The sequence below is a fragment of the Eschrichtius robustus genome, chromosome 5 (assembly GCF_028021215.1).
Source record: "Eschrichtius robustus isolate mEscRob2 chromosome 5, mEscRob2.pri, whole genome shotgun sequence".
Taxonomy (NCBI): Eukaryota; Metazoa; Chordata; class Mammalia; order Artiodactyla; family Eschrichtiidae; genus Eschrichtius; species Eschrichtius robustus.
The window spans coordinates 72,770,861-72,787,060 of record NC_090828.1 but is presented as its reverse complement, the minus strand read 5'-3'; the positions used below and the strand labels follow the sequence as shown (position 1 = coordinate 72,787,060).

The 16,200-nt window shown below is 33.9% G+C and overlaps 1 protein-coding gene across 4 annotated transcripts in view; it reads right to left on the bottom strand.

The window, feature by feature from the left end:
• WDSUB1 (WD repeat, sterile alpha motif and U-box domain containing 1) overlaps positions 1–16,200 on the bottom strand; it is a 74,053-nt gene that overhangs the window by 34,036 nt on the left and 23,817 nt on the right. For all 4 annotated transcript variants that reach the window (XM_068545054.1, XM_068545055.1, XM_068545056.1 and 1 more), the window contains exons 6-10: positions 13,591–13,624; positions 12,287–12,327; positions 12,100–12,206; positions 11,190–11,369; positions 2,969–3,109 (exon numbers count right to left, since the gene is read on the bottom strand). In XM_068545054.1, the coding sequence (XP_068401155.1) occupies positions 2,969–3,109; positions 11,190–11,369; positions 12,100–12,206; positions 12,287–12,327; positions 13,591–13,624 (503 nt within the window). The remainder of the gene's footprint in view (positions 1–2,968; positions 3,110–11,189; positions 11,370–12,099; positions 12,207–12,286; positions 12,328–13,590; positions 13,625–16,200) is intronic.

The window sequence follows — 16,200 nt, the reverse complement described above, 5'->3', positions numbered from 1 at the left end:
ACAAGACAAAAAGACAACCCTCAGAACGGGAGAAAATATTTTCAAATGAAGCAACTGACAAAGGATTAATCTCCAAAATATACATGCAGCTCATGCAGCTCAATATCACAAAAACAAACAACTCAGTCCAAAAATGGGCGGAAGACCTAAATAGACATTTTTCCAAAGAAGACATACAGATGGCCAACAAATGCATGAAAAGATGCTCAACAACACTAATCATTAGAGAAATGCAAATCAAGACCACAATGAGGTATCACCTCACACCAGTCAGAATGGCCATCATCAAAAACTCTAGAAACAATAAATGCTCGAGAGGGTGTGGAGAAAAGGGAACCCTCCTGCATTGTTGGTGGGAATGTAAACTGATACAGCCACTATGGAGAACAGTATGGAGGTTCCTTAAAAAACTAAAAATAGAACTACCGTATGAGCCAGCAATCCCACTACTGGGGATATACCCTGAGAAAACCATAATTCAAAAAGAGACATGTACCACAGTGTTCACTGCAGCACTATTTACAATACCCCGGACATGGAAGTAACCTAAATGTCCATCGACAGATGACTGGATAAAGAAGATGTGGCACATATATACAATGGAATATTACTCAGCCATAAAAAGGAACAAAACTGAGTTATTTGTAGTGAGGTGGATGGACCTAGAATCTGTCATACAGAGTGAAGACAGTCAGAAAGAGAAAAACAAATACCGTTAACGCATATATATGGAATTTAAAAAAGCAGTACTGATGAACCTAGTGGCAGGGCAGGAATAAAGATGCAGACGTAGAGAACAGACTTGAGGGCACGGGGTGGGGAAGGGGAAGCTGGGATGAAGTGAGAGAGTAGCACCGACACATATACACTACCAAATGTAAAATAGATGGCTAGTGGGAAGCAGCTGCATAGCACAGGGAGATCAGCTCGGTGCTTTGTGACCACCTAGAGGGGTGGGATAGGGAGGGTGGGAGGGAGGCTCAAGTGGGAGGGGATATGGGGATACATGTATACATATAGTTGATTCACTTTGTTGTGCAGCACACAAACACTGTGGAGCATTTATACACCAATAAAGATGTGAAAAATAAATAAATAAATAAAAAAGGAAAAAAAAAAAGAATTACGATATAACCTAGCAATTCGACTTCTGGGCATTTATCCAAAAGAATTGAAAGCAGCAACTCAAAGAGATATTTGTATATCCCTGTTCACAGCAGCATTATTCATAATAGCCAAAAGCTGGAAGGAAACCAAACATCCATTGATAGATGAATGGATAAACAAGATGTAGTGTACACATACAATGGTGTATTATTCAGCTTTAAAAAGGAACGAAATTCTGACACAGGCTACAATGTGGATGAACCTCGAGGACATTATGCTAAATGAAATAAGCCAGACACAAAAAGACAAACACTGTATGGTTCCACTTATATGAGATATGTAGAATAGTCAAATTCATAGAAACAAGAAGGTATAGATAGTTTCAGTTTTGCAAGAAGAAAAAATTCTGGAGATTGGTTACACAATAGTGTAATACACTTAAAAATGGTTAAGACAGTAAATTTTATGTGTATTTTACTACAATTAAGAAAAGATGTATTTAAATAATTAATGCCTGCATCTAATTACAGATTTCCCCAAATCTGGTATACCTGTCTCTCTGATGAGCTGGGTAAGGTTAGGACATAAGTCCCAGTTTATTATCACCCCCATCAACCATCAACTCACTCTCAGACTACACTCCACTACACCTCCACTGTAGTGGAATTTTGCCTCCACTATAACTGATCCAGACCAGAAACGAGGCAGTCTAAAGATTTCTGGGAAAAAAAACAAACAGAAAGGGGCCCACATGTGCACACTTCCTTAAAGACTTTTAAGCTTTTTTACTTACTGTTTAACAATAATTTAGTTTAACTGTAAAAGTACACTACTGGCATAACAAACAAAATTAGAGTAAATAAATGTAAATTCAGCAAAAAAAAAAAAATTAATTAAAAAAAAAAGGAATACAGTTTCAAACCAGTATTAAACTTGCAAAAATAAATGAGTTCTAAAATTCAATGATCACAAAACTGGAAAAACAGGTACACTTACATACATTTCTGGTAGCATTCTAAACATTTTTTTCTAGAAAACAATCTAATAACAAATCTAACAAGAACTATCAAAACTGTTCTTTTTAACATTCATAAAATATTCTGATTGGTTAATTCTGCTTTGGGGAACACATGTCATGAAAATACCCCTAAGTAATGCTAACAACACAATGAAAGGAGTACCAAGATATCAGCACAATGCTATTAACAATATAAAGCTTTTCAAACATATACATACACCAAATAGTAGAAGAGTCAAATTGTAGCATAGAGCTACAATGGAGTAAAGTTATTAACACTGAAAATTATGTAGACTAAGTCAATATTCAGAAATGTATATAACAGTCTTAAAAATAAAAAGCACAATATGGATTCACTGACTACAACAACTATGTAAAGTATGTATGTCTGTGTTCATTGACAAAGATTAGAAATTAATGTGAAATGATGTAACTTTATAACCTTTAAATTCTTATTTCTGTAAGGTTGTTTAAATTCATGATAGACAAAATAAATATAATAGATCTCAACAGTGTAACTTAAAAAACAATATTTTAACTATACATTCTAGTAACTAAATACATATTTCACAAGTTTAAGTAAGGCTTGTCAAGCTTATTTCTTTTGTCTCTAATCTTATCCAAACCTGCTCCATCCAATTTTATTCATTAAGAAATATACAATGTTCAATAGTTCACCTCAGATCTAAGGAATTTTTAAAAAGAAAAAAAAAAAGAAAGAACTTATGAGAAATAAAGTAATTTTGAAAAAGTTTCACATTTAAACAAACTTCTGTGAACTGTCTACATTATTTATTCATTTAGTACATAATATGCCCTGAAATTTAGAATAGCATCACAAACCTGATGCGATGACAGGATCTTTCATAAGCTCCCTAGTTATCGGACATATAAATTCATCAGGAATTCCAGAGGAAAGGGTTTTTATCTTTGTCCTGAGCTCTTCAATTTTCCGCAGAACTTTACCACGCAGCCCTAGAGATTCTGAAAAGAAATTATTCTGTTAGGGCTGGAGAACTATTACTTGTAACCTTTATGCAAGTCTTCAGCAAACAAAGAGAAATTTCATCTACTACAACCAAAAATCTTCAGACATTCTGTTTTACCACATGGAACCTTTTCTTTATAAATTCTTTAATCAATATTTGTAGTATAGAATACTGTGTGATTAAAATAACTCAGCAAGAGAAAGTTTATTCTAAATAACTTTAGATTCTCAAAGTTCCTCAAGAATTTCAGATTGCCCAAATACTAATATACCACACAAAATCAGAAAAGGCTCATTATTATAGGTTAATTTATTTAGACAACAAAAAATTTCCTAAAAATCATTTTTAAAGATGTTCAATTTGATAATATAAAAATTGTCTTATATTTATAAACATTATGAAATTGGGTATATTATTTGCTGATTCTCATATGAAACACAATCTCAAATAAAGTTCATATGTTTGTCCAAGACTCTACACATACGTTTCATTCATTTGTATTACTTTTATCTTAAGTTTTTAAAATTATCTTAATTTTTAATTTCAGGAAGATTAATACAATTAAGTTTAGGAAGTTTAGTGTGATTATCTGTTTATATTTTTAGATAATCTAGCTGACAGTTCTATTTTAGGTGGAGGTGTTTGGGGGGTGTAGAGTGGGTAGGAAAAAAGAACTACATTTCAGAACACCTCAGAGTTCCCATAAAAAGCCAAATCAACTTTCTTTCTGATTGGAAGGTAATTCTCCATAGTGTTTATACACACCTTATGACACCTTTTGTCTAGCAATCTTTTCAAGGATGTCTGCAAACTTACTTGGAAGCTAGAGATAGTGTTTCCCTCCCAGTCTGAGGGCAGATTTGTTTCCTGACAAGTACAAAGATAATGTCTTCCTCTTGGACTAGTTTGCTAGCAGTCCCTTTATAAGATTGGTGGGGGGGGCGGGTGGTGGTTCATAAACTCAGGGTTCCTCAGCTATGACACCAACACAAATTGCCCCCACAAGACTAGGCGGAAAGGGCAACCAATTTAAATATGAAGCTCATGCTGCCTGCTGTGCCATGAGTAATAAACTGTTCAAATCTATTTGGACTCATTGACCATATCTATGGAAGTATGGCAAGTCAACCTAGCAGCTGCCTACATCTTAGGAACTGCTTTACTGCTTTCCTATGACTTACCTCCTATGTAACTCATTGAAACAAAACTGAGGATTTTTAAAACAATTTTTTAAAAGCACCACAACATGGTATAATTAGACTAATTAGACACGTTAATAATTACATAACTAACATAATTAAGTCATATCATTTAAGGGGAAAATTATACAACATGTAATAAGGATATAGAGGTATTTAATATTCTGAAAACAATATATATATTACCTTGTCAAATATACATGTGTGCCAATATTTAGAATGTTTATTAATAAAGAATATAGAAACCCTATTTCAAAATGTACTGGATAAGAAAAGGTTAAATTGTGTGTTACCCTTGTCTAATTTTAATGTCATTTAAGAATGCCCTCAGGCAAGCAGTTACCAAATCATATCCACAGAACTTGGCCAGAAGAAGACATCTCCTTTTGTGATCGGGGTTTGGCAGTGAGTGTTATTAAACTTAATTGCTCAGAAAGAAAAGACCCTGACCAGCTGAGGGCTAGTAAACCCTCAGTACGGGCAATGGGCGATATTTAGCTATATTTACTATAACTCTGAAAAGGCATCTGGCTATTAATAAGATGACAAATTAAATAGGCCATCACCTCCTGTACCCTCTTTCCCACCCCTTCCCCAACCCTGGAAGTGCTACATAACTGAGAATTGATGGAGCCTGGACACAAATAACCATCAAAAATACAAAACAAAATTCCGAAAACCCTCAAGGAAACAGAAGTAACTAGGTTCCAGAGTAGGGGATGGGAAATAGCTTAAAGCAGAGATTTGTGTACACAAATGGAAGAAATACCTTTCTACTTGTAGCCTTCACTCTCCCCAACTTTGTCCTGTAAATATCATTGCTAAGGCAGCAACGCCAGCATGAGCTGGAGGCAGGGTAACAAGAGAGCGCCATGGCCTGGACTAACAATTACAGCCCACTGGGCTGGTCACTGAATCACCTCTGCAATGCCCTGAGACAGAACAAGAGAATCAAAAGCTGGTTTCTTGGAGAAAAAAACTTTAAAACTTTTTATTTTTTAAAGATAAATTTTATTAACAAACTTCTGACTTGAAAGATCAAGAGAAAACAAGACAAAAAAACTATATTAGGAAAGAAAAGGGACACACAACTATAGGTACAGTAGGGATTTTTTAAAGGACTTAGAGAAGATGGTGATAGAAGCAATATAATTTTTAAACTTCTCTGAATCCCCACATAAAAACAGAGCGACGAGATAGCAAAATCAAATCCCACCGACACTTCCAACAAAACAAGGTAGCAGGGTATCCTCAGGAATCCCACTGTAAGTGGAAGAGAATAAACCACCAACATCCATAAGACCTGTGATTGATATCAATGCGGAAGCAACAGGACATCTGATAGGCCTGAGGAATGGAGACCCCCGAAATGCCCTACTCTCAGGAAAGTGGGGTAGGCCAATTTGAGAGCAGCAGCTGAACTGGAAGGGTTATGCCCACTCTAACAGCAGGTCAGTGCACAGGCCTATACCTGTGAAAGGACTATTTCACTTCAATTGTGTGCAAAGAAAAAATGGTAAATGTTCTTGTTACTTAACAGTATATGCAGTTAGGCAACAAGTGAAAGTCTACATAAGGAAGTATTACTAGGATTTGAAACATGAAACTTCCAAAATCTGAGGATGTTAAGACAGCTGGTGCATAAAGTTTTAAAAAGCATTTGATATAATAATTTTTAAAGCAGAAAATGATAAAAATGTCTCATGTGCTTTCATGGTTTCTTGGAAAGACAAGAATAAAAAGAAGAGGGAATGCTTTGAAAAAACCTCATTCCCAATTAAGAATCTATGACTGATAATTAGTTGAATATAAGGGTAAGGACTGACACGATATACAGTAGTTCCTTGTCATTTGTCATTCCATGGTTCTACCATTATATTGTCTACAGCAATTCCAAACTCCAGGATAGGTAGCAGTTTGCAGTATTCCTGAGGCCTAGATATAAACTGAAGCCAAACTGCAGATGAAAATCACGTGGCTAGTTAGTGGACTTACTGCTTGCCTAGTATCACATCTCAAAGAGACTTTCTTGCTCTTTATCTTCATACTTTATGCCTTTTGGTTGCAATGTTAAAGGCTGTCGTAGAGTTCACAAATTCATGGATACACATATGTCTTAAGACATACCTCTCTTAATATCAAGGATCTCTTGTACCTGTAATCTCTTTCTGGATATTCCTTATGCAAATACAGCACTAGATATAAGGAGTTATTTCCTACCTAAAACTGTATGTCTGTTGTACCCTTAGTTTTCATTAACACTATCCTAGAAAAGGACTATTACTCTAGGTTAAAACACCAGGTTCCAACAGATACTCAAATCTATAGAAGGTTCCTTTATTGTATATTTACAAAGGCTCATTGAAAAAAGATTTGATAGACTGCTTGACTCCTTAAAAATAATTTTTAAGTGTCAAATGTAATAGATATACTACTTTGTCCCCTAACACTCCAATATACTTCACTGAAAATTAATTAACTTCCTTCATATCATGAATGTTAAATTCGTATTTATTCACATTGACATAGGAACCGTTTTAACAGCTGTACCACAAAAGCAAATGCAAGTAAAATAGTTATGCATCACAAGAGTAAAATTCATTATCACATACTCATCAGTTTGCCTCTTAACACATTTTTTTCTAGACCCAATTTCACTTCTCTATTACTCCAATTTACTGTTTTGAGGAAGAGCCTACTTTTCTTAAAACTCAAGACTAACAGAAATCCACTGTAGCTTAAAGTAGCACTTGTAGAAGATTAATGTTAGCCTGCTGACCCTTTATAATTTTGCAAAAACTTTAAAATATTGATACTTTAGAATGATGTAGAAAAAAATTTATTTAAAAATTTATTTATTTAAACATTTATTTACTAATTTATTCTGTATTTAATTTGTTGTATTTGCTAACTTTCCAAATCTTAAGCACAAACACAAAGCAAATTCCTTACTTACTAGAGAGTATGCAATGTTCTTGTCTCCATTTATAATGATCTTCCTAATTCAGCTTTTAGACCACAGCAGACTTATTTAAATTATATTTCAATTTTGGCTTGAGCCTGGTAGTTCCAAAACTTATTTCACCGAACTTCAGAATGATCATAACTACTAAACCCGAGACTCACCTTCAAAAACTATTTCAGGCCATTAACTGAATCCTGTAAGAACTTCTTATACTTTATTTATCGGGCTATTGGGACAGAATTCTATTCCTATTGTTTTTACTATGCTCTCTTATGTTTTGAAACATCCTTTGTTGAAATCTGAAATTATTATTTTATATTGTCATGTGCTTCTGTGTGATAAGGTATTGTTAAAACTTATTGTGAGAGAGTAATGAGAAATCAGCAAATGAACATGCTAAATTCACCAGAACTTTAAAAACAAAAACAAAAAAAAAACCTGTACTCTATTACTTACTTTCAGGAAGAAAGAGTAAATTATAAATTATAAAGGAAATAAGTTACTAGAGATACAAAAATAACTTTCACAGTATGGCCTGAGTACAAAACCATCTGATTCTAATTATTTTCACAAAATCATCATTCTATTAACTTCCTAAAAGGCCATAAGCTTCCAAGACACTTAAATAGGTTCACATACTATATTTACTATATAATGAAAGTATACTACTATACTTTAGAATGATTTTCTATAACAAACACTTTTTTTGCTCTTTGACTCCTCATTAACAGTAAATTCACTATGGACATCCTATTTCCTAAGCTTTCTGGTTAATTAAGATTTTACTAGAGCATACTGCTAAGTGTCTGAGTATTATGTTCATTAGAGCACAACACTAAGACTTCAAACTGTTTTTGATAAGGATGTATTGTTAGTAACCAGAACACATAAAACAACTCTTACAATTCAACAATAAAAAGACAAACCAATTTTAACCAAAGAAGATATATAAACAGCCAATAAGCACTCGAAAATATGCTCCATATCATTAGGTAAATGCAAATCAAAAACCACAATGAAATACCACTTCACATCTATTGAATGGCTATAATCAATAAGATAGGAAATAACCAGTGTTGACAAAGAGGTGAAGAAATTGGAAAGCTCACACATTGCTGGTGGGAATGCAAAATAGTACAGCTGCTTTGGAAAACAGTCTGCCAGTTCCTCAAAATGGTATATGTAGAGTTATTCTACTTTTAATCATATATCCAAGGGAAATGAAAATATACTCACACAAAAACTCATACACATATATTCACAGCAGCATTATTGATAACAGCCAAAAAGTAGAAACAACCCAAATGACCATCAGCTGATGAGTAGATAAACAAAATGTGGTATAGCCATACAATGGAATATTATTCAGCCATAAAAAGGAAGGAAGTACTTACACATACAAAAACATGGATGAACCTTGAAAGGTTAAATAAAAAAAGCCAGATAAAAAGGCCACATATTGTATGGTTCCACTTAAAAGAAATGTCCAAAATAGGTAGATCCTATTTCTACAGAAGATAGATTAGTGGTTGCCAAGAGGCTAGAAAGAGGAAAGAATGGGATTCTTTTAGGGGGATAAAAATGTTCTGAAATTAGATAGTGGTGATGGTTGTACAACTCTGTGAATATACTAAAAACCAGAGGATTGTACACTTAAGAAAAAATGACTTGTGCACTGAAAATTACAAAGCATTGTTGAAAAAGAAATTAAGAAGACCTGAATAAACATAAAATTATCCTGTGCTAATGGATTAGAAGAATTAATATTGTTAAAATGACAATAATCCCCAAATTGACATAGAAATTCAGTATAATCCCCATCAAAGTCAGGTGGCTTTTTTGCAGAATTTGACAAGTTGATCCTAAAATTCATATGGAAATGCCAAGGGACCCAAAGGAGCAAAACCAATCCTGGGGAGAAGAAAAACCCAGAGATGGAGGACACACAATTTTCAATTTCAACACTTACTACAAAGCTATAGTAATTAAGACACTGTGGCACTAGCGTATGGATAGACAAATAAATCAGTGAAATAGAATTGAGAATCCAGAAATAAACCCTCACATTTATGGTCAACTGATATTTAACAAGGGTGCCAAGACAATTTAAAGTGGAAAGAATAGTCTTTTCAACAAATGGTGCTGGGACAACTGGATATATACATCTGAAAGAATATAGCTAAACTCTTACCTCACATGATATACAAAAATTAAGTCAAAATTGATCACACACCTAGATGTAAGAGCTAGAACTATAAAAGTCATAGAAGAAACACAGGTGTAAATCTTCAAGATTCAGGATTAGGTTTGGGTTTCTTAGATATGACACCTACAGCACAAGCAATGACAGAAAAAAAACAGATAAACTGGACTTCACCAAAATTTATAACTTTTGTGCATCAAAGGACACGTTCAAGAAAGTGTAATGATAACCCACCGAATGGGAGAAAATATTTACAAATCATGTATCTGATTAAGGGTCTAGTATCTAAATTTATATAAACTCATCAATAAAAAGAAAAATAACCCAGTTTTTAAAATGGACAAAGAATCTGAACAGACATTTTTCCAAAGAAGATATACAAATGGCCAACGAGCATATGGAAAGTTGTTCAACATCACTAGTCATCAGGAAAATGCATATCAAAACCACAATGAGAAACCACTAGGATGGCTGTAATTGAAAAACTAAACAAGTATTGATGAGGATGCAGAGAAACTGGAATCCTCATACACTGCTGGTGAGAACATACAAAAGCACAGTTGCTTTGGAAAATAGCCTGGCAGTTCTTCAAACGCAAGCACAGAGTTACCATATGATCCACACTTCCACTCGACAGTTTTCAGAGTTTTGTTTTGTATATTTGATGGTTATTTGTATCTAGACTCCATTCAGTTTTCAATTATGTAGCATTTCCAGGGATGGGGAAGGGGTGGGGAGAGGGTACAGGAGCTGATGGCCTATTTAATTTGTCATCTTATTAATTTGTCATCTTATTAAGAGCCAGATGCCTTTTCAGAGTTATAGTAAATATAACCCAAATGTTGCTCATTGCCCATACTGAGGGGCTACTAGCCCTCAAGCTGGTAAAGGGTCTTTTCTTCCTGAGCAATTAAGTTTAATAACACTCATTCCCAACTCCCAATCACAAAAGGAGACATCTTCTTCCGGCCAAGTTCTGTCAGTATGATTTGGTAACGCCCTAGAAAACTGAAAACAGATGCCCACACGAAACTTGTATATGAATGTTCATAGAAGCATTTTTCATAAAATCTATAAAATGGGAACAATCTAAATCCAATCAATTGGTGAATGGATGAACAAAAAGTGATAAATTCATACAGTGGAATATTATTCGGCCATAAAAAAGTGAAGTACTAATATATACTACAACATGTATGAACCTTGAGAACATGCTATGCAAAAGAGGCCAGACACAAAAGGTCATACATTTTATGAAATGTAGAACAGGCAAATCCTTAGAGACAGAAAGTAGATTAGTGGTTGCCAGGAGCTAGAGAGACAGGGAATAGGAGTGACTGCTAATGGGAATGGAGTTTCTTTCTGAAGTGATGAAAATGTTCTGGAATCAAAGAGTGGTGATGGTTATACAACTCTGAATAGTCACTGCACTGTACACTTATAAAAGGATGAATTATATCACAATTTTAAAAATATATACATTTAAAAAATTACAGTTACATGATAACTTTAATTACCTAAAGAAACAATATGTAACATTTCTTTTCCATAATCTAATAAAAATATACTATACTTCTATACACAGACATATACCAGAACTACTACCATGCTAGAATATTAAGAGGAAACCATTAATGCAATTAAAACCAATCTCAGAGTAAATTATTAACAGTTGTTTTTAAGACTGCCTAACTTTCACTAGTCTTACCAATTTTCAAATCATCAGCTAGACTTTCTTTTGTAAGATTCAACAGTTCTCGTCCATCAATGTTATTCATTTTGAAAATACCAACAAGGTCTTTTAATCCTTGTGCACAAAGCCAGTTTGAGACATCGTCCTCTGACCAATCTTCAGTAAATTGCTTTGGTTGATCTTCTGCGATCCTTGCTTAAAAAACAAACAAACCAAAATAACCCCACAAACAAAAAGTAAGTGAAAAAACAACAAGCAAAAGAAAAAGTATATCCTTTATAAACATTCTCACTTTGTACTAAAAAGTAAATGAAATTTTCTTAAATCTGTGTTTTCTACTTTAACATCCTTTAAGAAATTTTTAAAAATCAAATAATACTACGTATAAAGTATTATTTAATGTTACATTAAATGCTACTCTTTTGGAACATTTTTCACTCCAGAAAAAGTTTATCTTTATTATATAAAATTCATATCAGCAGAAGTATTATATGTGATCTGTCATCTGCATATCAGCACCACTAATTGGTTAATTCTGACAGTGATAAAAATAAAACTCCTAAATTATGTGTCAATGTTGCTTGATAAAACCAAAAATAAAACCAACAAGATAAAACTATCATTTCTATTTTGTTCTAGGCTATATTTATCTGAAAAATTAGTATGGAGTACAAATAAAGAGCTTACAAAACTATGGGAGGTATGATATACATGAATGTGCATCCAAAAGCATTTACCAACAGTTTTAATGTAGATGTCTGGGTTAACTTTAACACTGGGTTCTCCGAAATTATTTTTAAATTATATTAAATTTGGATGTATGCTTTGAGAAAAGCAACATGAATAATTTGTCAAAAAATTACGGAATTTCTCATTTTAATGGTGAATGGTGCTGAACTGGGTTACACATGATATCCTTACTAACCTTGGCAAAGTGTTTCCAGGTCAAACTGCCAGATATTCACTGTTTTGTCCATTGAACCAGTAGCAAGTAAAAGGATATTGGGTGCAAAGGCACAAGTTGTGACATACCTAGTTAATAAAAACAGCTATTATATATCCTCAGACCAATTTTTTAATTATATTACTACAAAGTGAGGTTAAGTTCAGACCTGGTGTGCTGAGTCAAGGTGTGAAGTATATTCTCAGTATTCTGAAAAACAACACAAACAGCTTTATATTTACTCAGGCAAGAGTAAAGCTACTGATAAAGACTTGTTTGACCTGAATGGTTTATACACTCTATGTATTCTAATATTATGAGTCACTAATATAAATCAAAACTTTACCCAATGAATAGAGAATAGCATTTATAACTAATAACATTATCAAGTACTTATTTCACTCTTTCTCAATTATCAGCACTGCTGTCTGCTGAAATTTTTAGTATAATATAGTCCTGGCTGATTTGTCTCAACTTACTAATAGTAACCATGAAATAATTTGTATTTTTGCTATGGCATTTGACTGTACCCACTGCAGACCAGTGAGTAGAAATTAGTCATTTCAATATTGAGTACACTTAGCTGGCCATCCAACATCTAGATGTATGTAACTGAGACTCATATACATATTTTATGGAGAAAATTTAACATTATAGCTATTTCTGTGAATGTAAAATCTCATGAAAATCTCCTGAGAAATATTAAGGATCTATTTCACCTCGTTTGAGTACTCTTTCCCACTTCCTGCCAGAACTCAATAATCTGAACTGCTGTGTGGAGGACTAGCTTAGCTTCCTTGCTTGACCCACTACACTTTGATAATTCACATCTCTATTTCTTTGCTGGCATAGCTACAACCTAAGCTGAACCACTGTAAGGTCCCACTCAACACCGATTTCTCTTGGAGAATATTTTCGTCAATGATACCTTCACTATATATTAAATGTTCATTTTTCTTCATATTTATGCAACCTGGTCTTTATTCACATGCATCTACCAAAAAGCCCCATTTTTCCAAATCCTTTATAACTTACTCTTCTTATACTAGTCTCTAAATCCAGGTGGGACTCTAAAGTGATAGAGCCACTTTCAGCTTTCAGCTATACCTTCCCAAAACCCTTGGGTAAACATTCCTTTGCTGTTATGGAAACCTGGTGTAAGAGTTTAAGAAAAATTGACTTAAAGTGATTTTTTTAATATTGATGCTCTTTAAATCTGTATTTTCTTTGATCAGACTAAACATCTGTCTATCTTAAAACCATTATTGAAATATTTAAGGGCTTGTCTCAGAACCAATACCTTACCTGCATAACCAGTTTAGCATTTCTGAAAATGTATATATTATATTCTTGGGCATCCTGAACAGAAAAAATATGTACATTTTTCTCATCTTGCCTAGCTAAACTTGAAGCTCAGTAGCCTAATAAGCAAACATAATTTACACAGATCACACAAGATTTTGAAATACTTACAGTATCATACACTATGACAGACTTATCCACTGATCTTTAAAAGAAAAAAAAAAAGATTATGGGTGAAAGTTCTATAAAAACAAAGTACAGTATTTACGTAATTAGTATTTTTTAATCATTTTAATAACTTTTTAAGAAAAGGCTGAAATATTGATATGCACACATTCAGAATGCAATCTGTTTTTGTTCATATGTATAAACTTTTATTTAAAAAAACTACATGCCATATACCAAACACCAAATTTATCAGAAAATTATAAACTTTATTAAATGCTAGCACATGCTATTTATGCTATATAGCCATAAACAGAATAAGCATTTGTAATGTATAAATAAGACGCAATCTCATATCAAGTTAGTAACTCTAAGGGAAAAACTACTACAAGGAAAAGCTAGTACATTCTACTTGATTTTTGTTCCAAATAGCATTGCTATTATTGATATGGCTGTGCCTTAATTACTAATCAATACGTATATATGTCTTGATTGTGACTCATTTTTGAAAATTATGATTCGAAACTTGATATGGACCCTACATTGTTTCTTTCAATGCTATAAAAATTAAAACAACCATCTGGGTTTATTCTAGTGGTGAAAAAAAACATCATACAAAGAAAAATGCAATAACATAACAAACTATTTAATTGAGAACAACAGATAAATATGTTTCTACATGATATTTTCCCCGATATAGCTGTTATGCCACGATATATGTTGCAAAGCAAGAAAACATATCAACAATACGAGTGTTACTGCTGTTTGTACAACTTTAATAGTATTTGTACTTATTATTATGAAACAGTAGCTGATTACAGTCTGACCACAGGAGTCACACCTATTAGAAGGCTTAAAATTCCTTTAAGGAATTCCCTGGCAATACAGTGGTTAAGACCCAGTGCTTCCAATGCAGGGGGCTCAGGTTCAATCCCTGGTTGGGGAACTAGGATCCCACAGGCCACCAAAAAAAAAAAAAAAATTCCTTTGAATAAGACTTAAAATTTCTTATTTAGTAGTCTCTCCAGTGTTGGTGATGGATTTTGACTACAGGATCTTTGCCATAATTTCAAAATAGAAGTTATATGTTGTTCAATATAAAATAAAATACAAGCAAATGAGAAGCATATAAATGCATTCTGGCATCAAAAAACAGAATTATAGCAGTAAACGTTAAATTCCAGCCAAAAAACATTGAGAAACTATATTAGCAGCTAATATGTATATGCTAGACATGATTTATAGACACTCTTATTTAGTCCTAAATTTCTCAAAGTACAAAGTATTATTTCTGGAATATCTAAAATTCTTAGGGAAAACTTCATTACTTCTTAGCATCCTTAAAACAAACTAAAAGGAATTTCCACTTTCTGAGACTACCACTAGTGCAATTAAAACTAACTCATCCTAATGATGTATCACTTGAGAAGCTGAATCATCATTAGACAGTCTTGTAAGCAACAGATAGCCAGCCATGATGGCAATGAAATAGGTTCACTTGCTGATGAGGTATAAAAATGAATTTGAGAAGCAAAAGGCCAAACATGAAGAACTCTTTAAGAGTCTACTGAATCTAGGCAAGAAGACTAGAGATTATGGGCAGAGACCTGCAGACATTTAGAGATTAAAAGGATTTTAAACTCACCTCCTATAGTCCCTAATTTGACTAATGGGGATTCAAAGGAAGATGTAATGGGATTTGATAACTGATTAGATTTGGGGGGAAGGAAATTAGGATTAGGGAAAAATAATAGTTTTCAATATTCGAGATTTGGGTTTCAAAGACAGAAAATAATTATAACCACTGTAAACAGGCATAAAATACCTTGAAACTACTAAAACAATATAAAACCTCAAAATATTCCCTAAATAGAACGTGAACCAACAGCAAATAAAAATTCTGATTGTTTGGTGCCCCTGGTTATACATTTCTTGCCTGCTATATATAACTCTTCCCCCTGCTATATATAACTCTTTCAGTACCCACAATCTGCTCTGTCACCTTAACTTCACTTTCCCTTATAAAGGATACATTAATTGTCAAGTCTTTTGATACTCCATTCCTACCATTTTGTGGCACTCTAAAACCTCAACTCTACTCACTCAAGAATACAAGAGAGGGCTTCCCTGGTGGCACAGTGGTTAAGAATCTGCCTGCCAATGCAAGGGACATGGGTTCAAGCCCTGGCCCAGGAAGATCCCACATGCTGCAGAGCAACTAAGCCCATGCAACCACAACTACTGAGCCTGCGCTCTAGTGCCCGCAAGCCACAACTACTGAGCCCACGTGCCACAACTACTGAAGCCTGCACACGCCTAGAGCCCGTACTCCACAACAAGAGAAGCCACGAAAATGAGAAGCCCGCACACCGCAACGAACAGTAGCCCCCACTCACCATAACTAGAGAAAGACCACGTGCAGCAACGAAGACCCAACGCAGCCAAAAATAAATAAATAAATAAATTTATTTAAAAAAAAGAATACAAGAGAAACACGCCAATTTTATCTGGACAGCTGCTAGGCAAGAGGAACAACACATACAGTTATGTGCTTGATATGGAAGAGCATATAATCACAAGCTCAAGGGAGATGAGTGACACTGCAGTGACATTGTA